Source organism: Alligator sinensis, unplaced genomic scaffold (genome assembly GCF_000455745.1).
Source record: "Alligator sinensis unplaced genomic scaffold, ASM45574v1 scaffold970_1, whole genome shotgun sequence".
Lineage (NCBI taxonomy): Eukaryota > Metazoa > Chordata > Crocodylia > Alligatoridae > Alligator > Alligator sinensis.
The window spans coordinates 2,249,750-2,268,720 of NW_005842094.1; the positions used below are offsets into that span (position 1 = coordinate 2,249,750).

General features: G+C 38.9%; 1 protein-coding gene across 3 annotated transcripts in view; it reads right to left on the reverse strand.

The window, feature by feature from the left end:
• The window catches only part of SYCP2 (synaptonemal complex protein 2), a 45,695-nt gene extending 26,950 nt beyond the window's left edge, over positions 1–18,745 (reverse strand). For 2 of the 3 annotated variants that reach the window (XM_025204718.1, XM_006024090.2), the window contains exons 1-14: positions 17,572–18,377; positions 13,525–13,665; positions 11,630–11,758; positions 10,462–10,566; positions 9,808–9,832; positions 7,275–7,360; positions 6,204–6,292; positions 5,321–5,355; positions 3,491–3,633; positions 3,364–3,416; positions 3,038–3,083; positions 2,771–2,866; positions 1,684–1,744; positions 130–278 (exon numbers count right to left, since the gene is read on the reverse strand). In XM_025204718.1, the coding sequence (XP_025060503.1) occupies positions 130–278; positions 1,684–1,744; positions 2,771–2,866; positions 3,038–3,083; positions 3,364–3,416; positions 3,491–3,633; positions 5,321–5,355; positions 6,204–6,292; positions 7,275–7,360; positions 9,808–9,832; positions 10,462–10,566; positions 11,630–11,758; positions 13,525–13,665; positions 17,572–17,595 (1,182 nt within the window). In that variant the 5' untranslated portion in view covers positions 17,596–18,377. Of the gene's footprint in view, positions 1–129; positions 279–1,683; positions 1,745–2,770; positions 2,867–3,037; positions 3,084–3,363; positions 3,417–3,490; positions 3,634–5,320; positions 5,356–6,203; positions 6,293–7,274; positions 7,361–9,807; positions 9,833–10,461; positions 10,567–11,629; positions 11,759–13,524; positions 13,666–17,571; positions 18,378–18,727 lie in introns of those variants that run through there. The other variant, XM_025204717.1, reaches the window with a different exon arrangement.
• Positions 18,746–18,971: the final 226 nt, after the last annotated feature.

Consider the following 18,971-nt stretch of genomic DNA (forward strand, 5'->3'; position numbering starts at 1 on the left):
AGGCTGTTCAGAAGAAATGTTTTATTTACGGCTCTTTCCTAAATCCTTTATTGACAAACTGAGTGGCATATATTAGGTCACTTGACAGAAAACAAAGAAGTTGAAAAAGGAAGAGAGTTTAAATCTTACCTTACATTTATTTGCACCATAAACCTTTCTGACCACATCTATGATTTCCAAGACAGGATCAAAATATAATAGGATTTGCCCTCCTTCTTGGTTACAGACGGTCATTGAGTTTTTTAGAATTACTGTTAATAACTTCTTTGATTCTTTTTCTACACAAAAGATGAAGCTTTCATTAGGCTTTAAAAACACCTTTTCTATGGTGTTCCAAAGATCAAACTTAACTGAAATGAAACAGTTCTATGGCTCCCACTTACTGCTGTTTAAACAAAGATAACCTGATTACATTTCTTTTCATGAAACACTTCAAAATTCAACTTTCTGAAAAACCATTTTTCTAGGTATTTCAAAAATTCTAATCCACAGGTGGATGAAGAGCCATGGTAAAAGATATTTAGGTTATTTAATGCTTTTTATTTGTAATATAAAGGGCTGGGTTCTTCAATGTGCTGTAAATCCTTTAATTGTAGGCTGTGTCCTGCAAAAAGCCAGAACTCTAAAGTCAAGAGGTTCACCACACTGCCAGGGCCATGCCCACAGTTCCTGAGAGGGTGTTGGCCAAATCAGTTTTCTTAAAGCACAGTCCCAGCCCTCGACTAGCAGTTATAAGACTCTTAGGCTAAGCACAGTCAAAAAGCCTGAGGCTGAATTGATTCAATCTTTGCAGGTTAGTCTATGCTGCATAGATTGAACCAATAAGCAAGTGAACGGACATCTACTTTTGATTCTGGAAATGCAGCCACATGCCTGCGGTGGCTCAGGCCAGAAACTGGGGGGGGTGCTAGAGCACACCTCCCTGCTCGGCTGGAGTAGACAGCTTGGACCAAGGCTAGCCTGCCCACTCTGCGAGAGGGGCAGCAGGGTTTGTGTAGGAGGTACAAAGCATCCTGGGATGCTGGGGGGACTGTGAATAACTTGTATCTGGAGGCGTCCTGGGATAAAAGTTCAATAAACTGATTTAACCTAAAAGAAGTGAAATGGAAGGAACAGGTGTAGACGGTTGATCCTCTATGACCTGTGTACCTGGAGTCCTAGAGATACTGAAATATTTATCTGAAGTATCTATTACCAAGGAGGTTTAAAGCTGTAGGACACAAGGACACTCATGGCGTATGACAAGTCACAACATACTCTGCTGGTCAAGAGACTATCATATGGAGTAGAGGAATAGTAAAAATAAAATTTACACACACACACAATTAGGATCACAGGAAAGTAGGCAAAGTATATACAAATTGAAACCAAACATAGGAAATATTACACATACATGCACAAATCATTTAAGGGAACATTATAATAAACCAATTGTGGATAATTATCCATAATATTATGCAAATTAAGTATACATAGTGCACTTCTAACTTTAAAAATTGTGTAAATTGTGTACAATGCAACATTTAGTTTTGAAATCATTGAATGCAATGGAAAGTTTGCTTTTTTAACAACAGAGTCAAGACCTCCAGATTTTACTAATTCCCAACATTTCAGAAACCAAATTAACATATAAATACATATAACAATTCATGAATATAAGGATACATTTGTGAGTGTCAGTACCTTCAAGGCTGTACATTTCTACCTCTTCTTCAGGTATGACAACTGTTTCCCATTGATGATCCTCAAAAAAAAAACCCAAAGTATTTTGAGGATAAAAGCTCATATTATACTAGAATTAAATTTAAATCTCTGTTATTATTATCTATAACATGTTGGTATGATTAAAGCTAATATCTTATACACTGAAGTACTCAAAATGCAGTAATTAATTGACCAATTCAAGAAGTGATAAAAATCTAACAACAGCTTGGATAGAATGAGGTACAGAAAGATAAGAGAATAACAACTTTAAAAGTGTTCAAAATTCTAAAACTAGCACAATCAGTGATTGCTAAAACTCTGTAACAGAGGATAAATGTGCAAACAGGTTTCCAGAAGGTATTAAAATGCAGATATTAATTCCCCCTCAATCAAAACACAATGCATTTGAAAAGTTGTCTGAGTCTAACCCAACCACACAGTTGGTTCAATACACTATATCACCTACAAAAATCCTTGCCTCACGTATTTTCTGAACCATCATGGCTATACCATCACTCCAACACTTCTTGAATTTTCTATATTCAGAAGCTCTAAAATATAAAACTGATCATTTTCTTCATTGTAAATAAAGTAAAACATATTGGAAGACTTCTGATGGAAAACACTACTTGAATAGCTGTTTGCATTTTCCATCAATACAAGAGCAGCATATGTATAAAGAACATCTTGTTCGCCTACAGCAAGGAAAGACATATCTGCTGAAGGGACAGAAACAGAGACCATTAGTAAGAGAATATGGTGCTCATTTATGATCTCCATTATATAACTTTCATTTGAATGTTAGGAAACTTGTGGAAGAGCACATGAAATACCCATTCTGTCTCTAGTAGTGATCAATTTTCTGTTGATCCTTATGTTTAAAAAAAAGCTATGTAATACGTATTTCTATTTAACACCTAGTCTAGGATCACTTATATTTGTTCACAATACACGCATGAAATACACTATAGTGTTGAGAAAACATTAAATTGTCAAACATTAACATCTGAATTCACCCTTTGAAAAACCAAAATATCTTCAATGAATTATGATAAACTGAACTTACTTCATCATCTGCTGCTACATAGAAGGATATACTTCTGCTGCCAACATTAAAATCAATCCAAAATTCTTCAAGATTTTCATCCAGCGGTATCTGTAGCTAAAATATATACAAAAAAATCACCTTCAAAGGAATAGCATCTGAACACAGTCTGAACACCAGTACGTTAACTGTAGTTTATAATCTAAACAAACTTAAATACACATATGCCTAAAACAGCACTACAGATCAACAGTACAAAGGAAATGATCCAGTTAATTTGTAACATACCTCATGTTTATCAAGGACTGCTGCTAAGCAAGGATACGTAAAAACCCTGTAAGAAATGATTTTTAATTAACATTTTTTTGCAAAATTAGTCACATAATTTTGTAGTTAGTTGTTAAGAAGATAAGGTTTGGGCTATTTGTCTCTATTTGTACTATAGATTTGGGCTAGTTGTCTCTTTTTATCTGCTAGTATTATTGTAGCTCAGAATTACTTTAAAAGAAAAAAAAGCAGAAAAAATGTTAGGGCCTAGAGGAGTAACTTTTTCTGAAATGGATTTTTACTTTCAACCATAAAACTTCTTTCCTGTAGTAACAATACTACATTACCTTCGTTTATCTCCTAGTATGCCATTCACCTGGTTAAGAAATTTTCTACAGTCCTGTTAAAAATCAGAGAAAGATTTTAGTAACATCATATTTTGCCTCCTGGAAATAGTATTTGTAAATCACTTACTGTTTCAAATTCAGAGTCCTTAATTCCTTTAAATGCATTGGTCACAAACTCCATAGAAAACCACTGCTGTGCCAGTTCTCCTCTTTGTTTCTCTGATGTCATTCTGCATAAAGCTTCTGTAATGGCTACTTGTAAGTCATAGTCTACAACATACATTTTGTAGGAACAAAATCATTAAAAAGACTACCAACTTTAAAAATGTATATACATTTCTCAACATTATTTCTGAATTTAAATGTCTTTGAAAAAAATCAAACCTACTCAAATGTAAAAAATTAAAATGTATTTTTACAAGATGTGCTAACATCAATATTAAATCAGAATGTCCAAACATAGCATTCAGTTACATTCAGAAAAATAAATATAAAGAGCCTGAGGTGTGCCAGAGGAATACTGTTCACAGAAACTGAAAGTGTCAAAGATGGCTTTTATACCAGCTTTCTGCTCCCTCATGCTGGAAGCTGTGGGAACCAAATCAGCTCTTGGCACAAGCTATAGTAGCTACAAAGCTGCTTTTACTAGTGCTGGCCATCCTCAAAGACACACTCCTTTCAGATCCTTCACTGTTTTGAAACCTTAAGTTGATCTCAAGGAAGGAATGGCACATAATTGGCTATAATAGCACATTTCATGTAAGTGCATAGCCTTGGGACAAATAAAAGGCTATACCCCTTACACTACAAGGAGTATGTACTTACTCCAGGGTTGTCCAACTGGCAGCCCATGAAGAGCTAAGTTGCTAACCCAGGCTCCTGTTCAGCTGCTGCTCCCCCATCACTTTAGCTGCAACAGCAGCAGGCATGTGGGGGCTCCCTGCTCCAGTGGCTGCTTTCTGCCTCCCTCTCAAAGGCAATGAGTATCACAGGGAACTGAGAGAGAGTCCAGAGCTGCATGGTAGGGAGATGGGGAAGGGGACAAGGTTTCTTGTGGGGAAATGCACCCTGTGCAGTTGTAAGGGCAGGGGGTGTAAGTTGCAGCGGGAGGTGGGTGGGATAATTGTGCCTGTGTTCTTGCATAGTTCAGAGGGGTATGGGGATCATGCCTGCATAGTGCCACAGGGGATGGGGTACCCAATGCAGTGCTGGAAGGGTGGGATGATGCCTGTGGGGTTGTACAGTACAGTGGGAAATAGGGGGAGCATCCGTACAGCCCAGTGGCCTGTGGTTTGACTGGTGTAGTCCGTGCTACATGCAGTCCCCACTGGTGCAGCCCCCTGGGGCTTAGAAGTTGGATGGCCCTGACTTAATCAGTGTGAACAATGCTCATTAAATATAGGAACCACCTGCACTAAATTTTTTGTATGGTGTTTCTCAGAGTGCTTATACCTCTAAAGTCATGACCTAGTTTGGAGCTGTCCAACTCGGAGCAGCTGGGAGGCCACACACTTGCAGGGGCTTCTGCAAGCAGTGCCCCTGGTCTGCAAGCAGCACAAGTTCCCCCATCATTGCTGCACACGGCTCCCTACTGCCACTACACAAGGAGTGTGAGCCCTCTCTCTCCTCCCTTCCCAATGAATGAGACACCCACCCTACCCAGTACTGCCACCACGCTGGCAATCCCCTTTCTTGCCGTCACTGCCTGAGCACCCCCCACTATAATAGTGGAATACATTAAATGGTATATATTCAAGACGCATTCCAAATGCTTTAAAGTACTCTGTGCACAGTTATATTGTGTATGTGCTTTACTGATAATGTTATTCATGATGAATATGAATGATGAAAAAACTATTTTTTAGCTAAACTGAGTATCATTAGACTCCTTGTTTTTCAGTTTATTTCCAACTTAAATGGTTTAATACAGAGCCTCAAAGAAAGATTCTCTGCTTACCTCCAGCATCTAAAATTCTCTTTCCCATGTCATTCCTGTAAAATAAATAACAGTCTACATGTTTAAACAAATTAAGATGGCAATGCAGACAGAGAAAGGTTTATTTAATACCAATGACTGTAGTCTGAATATGAAGTGAAACTTAATGGTATTTTGATATTGACTTCAAAAGGGCCAGTATTTCATTCACGATACAGCAGTAGTATTTTTGACTCAGACCCATTAGCAATTTGAGAAGTAGGAATTCACAAACCAATGTTTAATAAGCTTCCTTAGCAGTACCTGAAAAATATGCAGATGCTTGTTTTATTGTAAGTCTTGTTAAGGGGAGGGCCATACAAATGAACTCTCAGTTCCCACCCCCATTATTTCTCCATCACAAATGAAGTTACTACATATTCTGTAAGTACCTGGGCTATATGAAAGAAAGAAGTAAATTGCAATTATTTTTCACAAACTCCACCTTTCTTCGTGGCTGATAGTTCTATCTGTTTTTTATCAGTTAGCCTGAACTCATCTTTGATTATGCATATCTTTGCAAATACTTTCCTGGATGAAGAATCTTTCCTCCAATCAGTGTATTTATATTATCACCACAGAAGCCATTACCAAAAGGTATTATTTTAGGGCAGTAAAATTGTTTTAGGACAATAAGGTAAGATGGAACCTAACTGTGGCTGAGAAACAATATATTGGACAGCATCCAAGGGAAAGAATGATCCTCATGAACTTGGTTATATTGCCATGAGATAACTGTAGGCTGAATAGGGCCCATATTTATAAAACTAAACGTGTGTTTAATAAAATAGCTTGCCGTTAAAATTTTCTTCCCCACTATGTGAATGATGCAATTTGATAAGAATTAAAATAAAAGCTGAATTACATGATAAGCAACATTTCCTTTGTGGAAATGATTTTTTTCCGGGCATCTCGAGGCATGGTGTCAAGCATTACATTAAGTTTTCTTACTGCCTAAAAAGGGAGTAAAGAAAAATATGTTTAAATTTGAACTCCTCTATTAAACTTCTAATACATTTTAATTGTTCTCTGGCTGGCTATGTCAGCAGGCCAGATGGATGTAGCTTTACAACATATTTATTTATTTTTACTAACAGTGACCCAAAGCAAAAATCACAGCAAGAGGGATGCCTGACTTTACTCATACTAATGTAAATCAGACTAAACTGTAGCTGACTTCAGTGAATAGCCTTAACAGACAATGATCTACAGTTTCAGGGCTAAGGTTCTGATTCATAGGTATAATTTAGGGAGCAAGATTTCCAAGTGCTGGTATTTGTGCATACAGTGATTGCTGGTACAAAAACATTTACCTGCACATTTTATGGATGCAACAAATGAAGGTAACTATTATCCAAAAAAGGCTGGGTATGAAAATTTAGCCTTTAATATGTCTTTCTTGAAAACATACAAATGGGGGGACAATCTCTAAAGAAAAAAGAAATCCACTTCATCCTTCATAGTTTTATATTCCAACAGTGAAATGATGGCCCTACTAAAGTCCATGAATAATTGTCCAATGTCTACAATAAGGGGAACATTTCATGTAAGTTATTTTATTAACATTAAAGCATATACATTACATACACATTAAAGCATAAAACATTGTATAAAAATACAGTTAAGAACCATTAACAACCTTAAAAGATATTTCTTAACTGAACAATCTTATTATTTCATGTTCTTTCATATGGTGCTTCTCTCCAGTGCCTTATTTTTACATTATAACTCAAACCAGAAATCAGACGAACAAACTGCTATAAATTAAAAAGTTAGTACATACATAATAGCAGCAACATGCATTCTTAAAGCCAGTAGGAACATTTAATTTTTCAACAGGATTCTTTCCCTGTTCACATCTGTCTACATAATTTACTAGTCATCTTTATACCCCTCTGTTAAACACCTAATTAAAAACTTTTTAAAAAAGGATTACCTCTTGCTGAATATAAAAATTCATTCTTACATCAGCAACAAGGGCACATGTTCTCAATATAAAGCTTTCTAGTATTTGTATTTTACCTAATTAAGAAAAAAATTGAAGTTAAAAATAGTTTACCCAAGGACTGAATGAATTTTCATGACTGAAATAATTGTCATGCATTACTTCAACAGCATTTAAAATTATAGGTTTATTATATATCCAGTAAAAGTGTTTTCATTTAAAAATTAAACAATTTGTTACCATTTCATTTTCAAAGTCATATACAACTTCTCATATTTAATATACAAACATATTACATTTTATACATTCCAGTTAAGATACAAAAAATGGCTGTTTGTATTGTTTAGAGTAACCATATAGTAGCTTTGGCTAACAAGAACTTTGCAGGATTAGTATACTCCACCCTGACCTCATATATTGCTCTAGGAATCAAAAGGATTGGTAAAAGGCATGATATCTAAAAACTGCTTCGCCAAGATTTCAAGTTCGTATGTCCCCTAAAAAAGGGACTGGGTATTGGTGGCACACAAGCCTATAACTGGATTCCACCCCAGGAAAAACACCTTGGCTTGATGATACTCTTCAAAGCCTACATGTGAATGAAGATAAGATGATCTGATTAGGAAGTCAGGGGAGACAGATGGCTAGTCCAAGGGATATCTCATGTTGTTGACAATAAAGAAGAAAATAAAAGTTGGGATGGTGTTTTACTTGAATCTAAATCAGAAAAAAACCCCAAAATATAAGCCAAATCTATAGGGAAACTTAAGACTACTTAGCTGATTACTGATTGAAAAAAAAAGTAACGGGCAAATTCTGAAATTTCCATTTTATTGCCATAGGTGGTAAGTTAAGGGATGGCTGCTGATACTTTGATTCCTTTTTATTATTTCATTAGGTGCTTGGGTGGGTTGAGCGGCTAGTCAAAAGATTTTGACATCACGTATATCAGGTCATAAAATGGGATCCTTGTGGCCAGATACTCAAACATAATAAAATCTCCTATTGCTACAGTTAGTTATTACAATACTTTTGCAAACATCGCACTTTTTGAATAAAATAGTAAGATGCACATGATTTGTAGGGCTGTGCGAAGCTTCGGGTGGTGATTCGATTCGGAGGGGATTCGGCCTGATTCAGTGGCCGAATCTCCGAATCAGAATCCAATCGGGGGCCAATGAAAAGGTCCAAATCAATTCAAAGCTCTCTGTATCTTTGGAAAAGATTTGGAGAGCTTTGATGATTCGGGCCATCCCCAGTGGCTGCAGCAGGAAGCTGCAGCTGATCCCAAGCTGGTAAGTACTAGGGGTAGGGGAGGGGGGCTGTGGGAGGGCACCATGGGGGGACCTCTGCCAGCCTCCCTGACCTCCACCCACTCCCCCAGCCCCGCCATGGCTGCCCCTGCCTGCCCCAGCTCGATACTTTAAAAAAAAGCCCTGGTGCTCACTGGGTGCTGCCAGGTTGGGGGGTGATCCCTGCTGCCTAGTGCCACGAGCCCTCCGGGCCCCCCTGCTCCCCCAGCCCTGCCACAGGTGTCCTGCCCAGGCCAGCTCTGGCCCTTTAAGAAAAAAAAAAATGGAGAAAAGCCCCAGAACTGAACACTCCTGCAGCAGCCTCAGGACTTCAGGGGCTTGTGCAGAGCCCCTATGTGGTGTGGGACAGTGGGGATCGCTCCCCGCCAACAGGAGCAGAGAGTCTGGGGGTTTTTCATTTTTTTTTTTTCTTAAAGGGCCAGAGCTGGCCCATGCTGGGAGAGCGAGGGGCGGGGGGTTTGGGGGCTTGTGCAAAGCCCCGCATGCAGCGTGGGGCAGTGGGGGGCAACAGGGATCGCCCCCCCTGCCTCACAGCACCCGCTGAATTGGGGCTTTTTTTTTAACAAGTGCAGAGAGCTGGGGCAGGCGGGGCAGCCATTGCCAGGTTGGGAGAGCATGTGGGGGGATGGGCCTGGCCTGGCTGATTCAGAGCTTCAGAGATACGGCAACAGCCGAATCTCTGAATCAGATTTGGCCGAATCAAATCAGGACAGTGATTTGAATCACTGAATTGAATCACTGTCCCCCGAATCAGCCGAATCTGAAGAGAATACTAGCCACTTCGCACAGGCCTACTGATTTGGTTACATGCACAGGAGAACTACTACAACATACAACTGAATTATTTCCAGATAATTTTACACCATTGTCAGGAATAGAGCAGTTTTAATTCTGCAAGGACTTAAAGTGCTGTAGGTTGTAGGTCTAAGGATATAGGTGTTTGTACCCAAAAGCTTGCAAAGAACAATTTTTCCAACTATTTAGTGGTCTAAGATACCACATTTACCCAAAGACCTTTGTCTGCAAGGACTTAAAGGTTCATTTGCACAAGTCCTTGTGCTTCTAGGTGAGTCTTCATTGTTTCTATATGTATAGTTCCAAATGTCACAAAATTTGGTTTGATCAGGAAACAATGTTAACAATGATCACTCCAAAAAAAGATGTGATTACCGAAAGGCTTGACTAACAGTATCTACATTTTTTTTACATACCTTCAGTGTTTGTATCATGTACAATCTGCAATAAAAATAATAATAATATATTTTACTTTTGTAATATTTGAAATAGTAACATATAAATAATTTACTTTAAGTCCATATACCAAGATATTTGATCAAAAGACTTAAAGTTTTACAACTCTGTCCCTCAAAACTAAACATAAGACTAGACATATTTCATGGGTCAGACAATCACATAATAAAAATCTATTTTAGTTTAGTATATATGATAATACTTAAATCTCTACTGATGTGTGAACATAATTTTATGAATTCAAGCAGTTCCACTGCAGAAAATTAAGCAAATATAAACTGTTTGCATAATCTGAGCATAAGAGGGATAATATACATGTACACTACAGTATTTTTTGCATTGAATACTAGGGCATTTTGTTCATGAGTTTAAACATTTTCTGCATGAGTACTTGCAATATCAAGTTTTCTATGTGTAGATACTATTGCCTATACATACTGAATAAGTATGTATAAAGTCCTAATAAATATTTTATACAAAATAAAATAGTAAAACATTAGCCAAAAAAGGAAATTAAATAAAAAAATATTTGAAAGTGCCTTTTGTTGTTAAATTGCTAATCTTATTTTTATAAATCTGATACTTTATAAAATGTTTTATGAAATTATGTTTACCATTAAAACATCAAAGAAATCTTCAATTAGACTTTCCAGTACTTCATTTTTTTCATTTCCTTTATATATCAGAATTTCTTTTGCCTTTTCAAACCAATTTACCATGTAATGGGGAAATAAAAACATTACATTAGTTAGTATCATAAAATGAAACAGAGCAAGAGGTGCAGTTTGCATTATACTTTACCAAGTAACGAGGATCATTCTCTTTAACCTGAAGACTTTGTCTCTTTTGTGTAGAGTACAGCCCAAACCTCAATTTTACAGATACATTTCACCAACTACGGCTGATCTCTATCTACTGAAGTAAAAGGCAGTAAATGACCTGGCCTGATGGCCTGACTTCCAAGTACAAAAGCTGTGCATTCACTTTTGTGACTGTAATGGGTTACACCAAAATAAATAAATAAATCAATTGGAAGATGGCTTAAAACGGTCAGATAATTGTCTATAAATGTGAATGGTATAATAACATTAATCACTAATCTACTTGGAATTTTCTTTCTAAAAGCAGTTGAGAAGGCAAACCAGTAGTCATTCTCTTCTTATGCTGCCAATAATTCTATTCAGTGAAAGAGCTACAAAAGGTAATTTGGAAGCAGCCCATATTACATCAATATAAATATATAAAATCTGAGTCAAGGATAGCTGGCACATTCATTATACAGGTTGTATTTATCAAATATAATTGAAATAGTGTCCTAAACTTTGGGAAGTACAAAGTCTGGGGTTACTGTTACTAGCTGTAATGCTATATTTATTAACAACTGCACCTAGAAATTCCAATTCTTGGTAGAAAAATTACTCTTTTTATAAGGCAGCCTCAAATATAGTTCTTTTTCTCACTTGTCTGCTTTTTATTAAAATATAGATAAAACCTAATTTAGGCAAAAAGAAAGCTCTTATGAAAAAGGTGCTGTTGCTTATTAGAATCACTACTAGCATACCTACATTATTTAAACATGACATTAACATAGGAAAGCTTTATTATCTTGTTTTAGTATATCCTTACAAGGAGCTGTTTATGACTTTGCCATATAGTACTGAGAATCAACAGTTAGCAAGATTTCCCATAATCTTGGAAACTACCATACTAAGGTATTTATAGCAGATGCATTATTTATGGTTAACTAATAGAATATTTTTTTTTCCATTTGTTTATACTTATCTTTTCAACAAGACCATATTTTATCATTGCTGGAATACCATCTTCACCTTGTATGCTGATATTTTTACCAAATTTCTGAAGAGAATTTAGCAAAGTTGAAACATTTTTTACTTCTTTCTTGTCTAATTCCTAAAATTGAAAAAGCAATATAAGCTTTATTATATAGTCTGTCAGCATTATATATGCTACTCTGTTCTTACAAATCAACCCAACCACTGCTAGGAGTATTTCTGTCTTTCAGCAACTGGACAGAGAAAATCCTTGCAGTTTCAAGCTGGACTGCTGCCCCAAAAGAATCAGCAGTACTCTATATTCTCACTTTCATTACTACTCTTTACCACTGGAGGTCACTACAGATCTCTATTTTAGTGTCATGGGAAGTAAAAAAAATTAAATCTAAGGGTTTCATTTGGAATTATCTATTTATTCCTGCTAGTTATTCCTGGCGAAGAATTAGATACAACTATTATGTTCACAAACATATATGAAAAGAGTTAAGAGATTTTCAGATGGGGGGAGGAGGAGAAGAGATACAGATCACCCCAGAACAATCGTCTCAAAATGAAAAACTGAATTTTTTTTTTAAAAATGCACTTGTAAGAAATGTCACAATTGTTACAAAGCATGATAATAGTTCAAAAAGACTGTCTTCCTTCCCTTCAGTAACTTAGAAGTCTAAAATTTTTCTAAATACTGTATAGCTTAATTAAAAAATAATAAGCATTGTAATAATCTCCTTCCCTTTATATAAATAGTTAACATAAATATATTTACTGAGATGTATTATTCAGAATTACTTTTTCTAATATAGTACTACTGATTAACTGTACGAGGGAATAATTGATACCTAACAGATTCATATCAGTCTACAGAACAACAACATTGTCCACTCCCCTGAATGTCACATTAGTTCTAGAGAATCTTATATGCAGCACCAAAGGATATAGCTGCACTGCACTATTCTCTGCTTATGGAATCTATTAAATGCATCAGGCTTGTCAAGTAAAGCAAGTATTACAGAAATTCCAATAATACACTGTATATTTGAATCAATCCCAAAGCAAACTACTCCTTAGTCTTAAGGAAAAAGATTTTTAAGAAAAAAAATGCCAGTAGAACATAATAGAGAATTCCTGCTAGGTGCCAGCTAGTTGCAAGCACAGCACTTCCACTGTATTAACACTGTATCCGTGCTGAAGAATGGATTACATAGACCATACAGTTGTGAAACTTTTTCTTAACGACTTGAATCATTCATATAATCAACCAAAGGCAAATTGTTGGACTTGGAATTAGATCTCTTTTATTTTTCTGAAGTGCTGAATTGCAGCAATACACCATAATCAAGTGAAGCAGGAAATCTTGCTCCAATGTAGGCATTTAAATACCTGGGAAGATTTGTCAAAAATACTAAGCACCCTGTTTCTCATAACAAGTGAATCCTCTGCTGGATGATGCACACTTGAAAATCTGCTTCTAACTGTGAAAGGAGAGTACTTGAGACAAACTGGGCCAAAGTTTCCCAATAAAAGGAGCTGAAAAAAATGATAACTGTGGCATTTCTGATTACACAAGAAATGCATGTTTGTGCCCTGGAATTAGCTGATGTGGAAGAACTATATCAGGAAAAAAATATAGACAGCAAAATGATATCTACAAGCTAAATATGATTAATGACAGGGCACCAAAGGTCAATTTATTTAAATAACAGAAATCTGCCTACTAAACAAATAAAATTGTCTTCTCTGAAGGAAATATTTTCAAGAACAGTATGGAACCCACAGAATTTTTTGGCCTTTCATTGATGTAATCCAGACCATCCTACAAAATGATTTTGCAACACTGCACAAGCAACAATAGCATAGGAACTTTTGATTTAAAAAAAAGTGCATTACCCGGCATATAAGTTTGTCTAATTTGTTAAAAAACTGTTTGCTGCATTTATGAGAAATACCACCATTACTTTCTTTTTGCAGAAATTGCTGTAATGACTGGAAATTATTTTTTCTTGTGGCATCATCTAGGCATTTTTCCAACTGCCAAAACAAACAACAATAAGATATATTATTGACCATTCAAGTCTGATGTTGCCTTAACAAGATTTTATACAATAATTTCAATACAGTCAGCCTTCAGACACTGAGCAAACAACACAGGGCTTTTCTATATTAATAGGAAAATACGGGAAGTGTAGATATGTGCAGTGTAGAACAACACCACTGAGGCCTTCATTCTGCAAATATTTATTCAATGAATCAACTTTATATATGCTGTATTTTCTTGCATACAATCTCCCCCCCTCCCCCCATAAAACACACATCTTGCTTTTGCGAGGCAGAATACAAAAATGTTAAAAAAAATTAAATTCCAGAACTATGGCCAACTGTGTTACATTCAATAAGTATCCCTCCTGGAAACAGTGTGTTCAGGAAGTGTGGCATCAAGAACTTCCTGTTGTGGCAAACCATCTCCTGCAATGCCACACTGCCTGGACCCTCTATATCATAGTTTCTCAACCTGTGGGTACGCAAGACACAGACAGTGGGTATGTGGGTACCCCAACACTCTCTCACCCTCTTTTCCTCTCTCTCGCCCTCTTTTCCTCTCAAAACTATGGCAAAACATTTAAATTCCCCAGTAATAATTTGGCGCACCGTACTTTGTGTAGCACCGGATTCAGCCCTCCTAGCTTTGTCCAGCATCACCTCTAGCCCAGGTACATACTTGAGTTATGCACCACTGGTGTAACAGGTGGCAACCCTACCCACACCAGATCAGACATCTGTCATATCACGGCCTTATATACACAGCCCTTCTTCTAACAGATGGCACACATTAGTCTGTAAATATAAAATCCTCTGGAAAATTGAGTGCTGGGGTACTTATTAACATTTTCAGAAGTTAGGGGGTGCTTGCTACTTAAAAGGTTGAGAAACACTGCTCTATATTGCCAAGAGGACGTACTGTCACACAGGGACAACACCAAAACTGTTAGTTCTTTACTGTAAGTAGTTCTTTATATAAGTTCCTGTAAATAAAGAGTTGTTTCCAAATCACAAGCCTTAAGATACTAAGAACACTTGCTACTTCAGGTACACAGGACAACACTCAGTCAATAGCCACTGCTGTGAAAGGATTAACAGGACACTGCCCCTTCAGTCTGCTGAGCAGACACAAGTAGCAGACACCTTGGCAGCTGTACAGCATTCGCAGTGTCTCCAGGCTCACTTTTCCAGCAATGAAACCAGCTTCCCCACTTAAAACATGCACCTCAATTTGGGGGGCAGGGGTGATTTTGTATAAAAGGTTTGTGTTGTATGTGAGAAAATATGGTAGCGTAAGGCCAGAAAGGTCGATTAGATTAGCATTTCTCAACCCATGGGTCACGAGAATATATGAAAGGGTTGTGAACAAACTTCAAAAATGGATTCTCCTTTAAAGGGGAAAAACATGGGAAGCCGTGGGTTTTCCCTTGCAGGCTGGCAGACTTCCAGCCTGTACGAGGCTGCTTGGGGCTCCCCGTACCCCCCTTGCCCCACACCTCCACCCCTTACCCCACACACTATAGGGCTGGGGGCAGGGGGCAGTGAGTCAGGACTTGCCATCCATGTTTACAAATGGGTCCTGGTACAAAAATGGTTGAGAACCACTGGATTAGACCATCTGATGTAAGCACCTTCGACACAGGACTTTAATGTTGCCCAAGCACCCTTGTACTGAACCTAGAATCTTGTATAGTTTGGCTAGAACGCATCTCCCATAAAAGCATTCAGTTCTGATCTGAAGATATTAAGAGCTGGAGAATCCAGCATGTCCTTAGGCAATTTGTTCTAATAGTTAATTTTCCTCATAGCCAAAAAATTATGCCTGTTTTTTATTTGAACTTGTCTTACTTCAGCTTCCAAATATTGGCTCTAGTTATGTTTTTCTCTTCTAAATTGAATTAAAAAGCTACAGTATCCAGGCAAGAACCTATAAACTACAATTAAGCCATTTCTCAGTATCTTTCTGTTAAACTATACAGATTGAACTTTTTGAATTGCAAAATCATCTCTTATTACTCATATTGATTGCTATTCAGTTCTTCTTTTTTCCTTATTAGATTTTTTTTTTTTATTTCTAACTGACACCTTCACTTTACCAATGGATCATGAAGGCTTTTAATCAGAACTACCCTGGGTTGTGAAGTCATGGATTTTTAACCTTATAAGCACCTCTGAAAGAAGTCCCAAATACTACTCAGTTTTCTGTGTAATTTCTTTCTACCAATCAGTTTCATATATGATTACCATCAGCTGTTGATGCACCAAGCAGAAATCTATCTGGTTGGGACTGTACTCCACCTTGCCATTATTGAGCTGAAGTCATGATTAATAGTCTCTAGGCCAGGGGTGGGCAATAATTTTGGCTAGAGGACCACTTAGGGAGTTTTAGTAAGCTGTCACTGGCCAGGTCAGCATTGCCACTCCCCCCTGCTGGGTCAACATCCCCCTTCCCTCCACCCTGCAACAGCTTACCAAAACTCCCTAAGCAGTCCCAGCCAGGCAGCTGGAATGGGGCTGTGGGTGGGTGGGGTACGGCATCTAGGAATGGGATGGGCGGGCAGGCAGGCAGGGCCAGGTCTGGGATCAGGATCGCAGGGTGGTGACAGTATGGGGCCAGAGCCCAGGGCAGAGCCTCAATCCACTCCCTGCATGCCACTGTAACAGGCACGTTCTGTGGGTGGGGGCAAGCAGGGAGCGGATCACAGCTCTTGCACAGGCACCAGCCCCATACTGCTTAGCAATCCCAGGGTCTCCATAGTGACTGACCGAGACTTGTGCAGGGAGGTCATGTGACCCAGCAGATGGGATGGGGCTGCGGGAGGACAGGGAGCTACATCTGGGAGCAGGACAGGCAGGTGGAGCTGAGGATCGGGATCACGGGATGGTGACAGAGCAAGGCTGGGACCCGATACAGAGCCACAATCTGTTCTCTGCACATCGCTGCCTGCACAACCAGTGCCTGTCACAAGAGTGCGTGGGCAGCGGAACGTGGCTCTGCCCTGAGCCCGGCCCAACGCTGTCACTGCCCTGTAATCCCAATCCCCAGCCTTGGCCCCATCTGCCCCACTGCGTACCCCATCTGCGCAGGTCCCAGTCAATCTCGACAGAGATTCCGCACAGCACAGCAGCAGACAAGGCAGGGAGCAGAAAGCAAAGCAGCAGATTGGGCAGGGAGCACAGGATTGGAAGCAGAAAGCAAAGCAGAGTTCAGGCAGGGGAAGAGGATCAGAGGGGGATTCGGGAAGGGTGTGGGGCTACTAACTTGACCATGTTTGCAGAATCAGATAATTATTCAATGTAATCCTGAGACTATGAAGCCAGACAATATATAATTATTGTTTGCAAAGCACCCTCAAAGGTACAGATACTTATCATAAGATGTCAAAACACTCACAAATTATGAATGTAAAATAGTGATTTCACAAAAAGAAAACCCTAAAAATAAAATTCCTTGAAACCATGAAAAATAATTTTTACACTGACATAGATGGTTTTATTGTATGTTTTGATATGTTGATTTTATATTTTGAAAAGCAAACATTAATATTCTAATGTAAGATTCTTCAACATGTAAGCTTCTGCACTGCCTAGTTTGCATGCATTCTTTGATCTCAAATCATATCTCTATTTTGTCATGTTGCAAGATTTTTTTTAGTGATGAATTAGAACTTATGACCCAATAATCATATATTTTTGTGCATCAATAACATGACTGCAGGTACTCAATCCTTAACTAATAATTAAGCTATACCAAAATTAATTAAAAATATTTGGGACAGTTAATTAAAGTTACATATCTGAATTTCCATTTCATTCATAAGTAGAAGCCAGAAGGGCTAGTAAAATTAATTTAAAACTTATTATAAACACAGATTTTCCCATTTTATTTGTACGTACCTGTACGTCAGGCTTAGCTGGCATTTTGGCAACTTCACCTACTCAGCTGGTCAACAAAGAAACAAACGTTATTTGGGCAAAAACCCAAGTGATGCAACTGGGTTTTTCAATGCAACTTGCAATAAAGTCTGCTATCTTCATTCAAATATTTGGTCAGCAAGGAAGTATGCCAGAACTAATAATAATGAGTGTTAAAACAATACAAGAACCGTTCGTTTATTTAATTAAGGACCAATCCTAACGCTGCCTGGATATGTCGACGCTGCACACAACAGCACGGCAACGCTTGGGTACTGGAAGCAGTTTAGCCATGACAGAACGTAACTGGGTGGGTAACTGACCCAGTGTTGGAGGGCACCAACTGCATCCAAACACTCCCACTGCCTTTAGGAGAAGTAAGATTGAGCTATGCTTAAATTAATGCTTCTCACACAGGGTGTCGGGGCAGTCTGGGGTCCTGCCACACCTTTTGAAGGGAGCAGATAAGTGCAGCTCCAGGCGCCTCGCTGCCTGGCTGCTGCCCCAGCCCTCTGCGAGGAGGTCATCAATGTAATACATAAATTAGCCTTTTAAATGGCAAGCTGGATTCATCAACGATTGGCCTCCGGTCCAAAGAGGGGTGCCTTGAGTCTCAAAAAGCTGAGAACCGCTGTCTTAACTTGTTTGGTACCTAATCCAAGATTAATTTTGACACTCCAAACATTTAGTTGCAGATTCAACCGGAGCCTCAACAGCTCCACATTCATTCAGAAGCACCGCAGTCATCACGTCTCCATGTGCGTGCAACATTTCAGCGCTGGCGAGGAAGAGCCGACCTACTTCGCCCTCGAGACCCTGCTCCACGCGCACGTGACATATAGGTCGGCAGAAACCAGCTATAAAGTCACGACGTGTTTTCCAGGTATATTTTAGTAACCGGTTGGACCTTTTTTCAGGCGTGAGAGTTAACTGGCGTGTACGGACGGTTTCAATGCACTGCACGACTAACCCAGTCGTCGTGTGATACGTATCGGGTGTAGAGGGGACCATGGGTGTGAGGGGGCAAGCATAATACGGGTCCCCTCAATGGTTATGGGGCGCAGCCGAAGCAAAAGACGGTGCAAAGGAGATGGATAAGGGCAATGCCCCTGGCCCGTCGAAGTACAAACAAACAAACCGAACAACCGCTCTCTCCTCTCAGCCAATCCGAGGGGAGGAAGAGGGCGTCCAGCCAATCACCGCGCGCCTCCTTGCCTCTCTCCCACCAATCAGCGCCGGCGGGGTGCCGCCCCTCGATCCTCAGCGCACCCCGCGTGAGGGGGCAGAGGCGTGTGAGGCCGGGCAGGACCAGGGACAGGGGGGCGCTTCTCCTCCCCTCTCCGGGTTCAAGTGAGGGCTGAAAGCCAACAGGACTGGCAGCA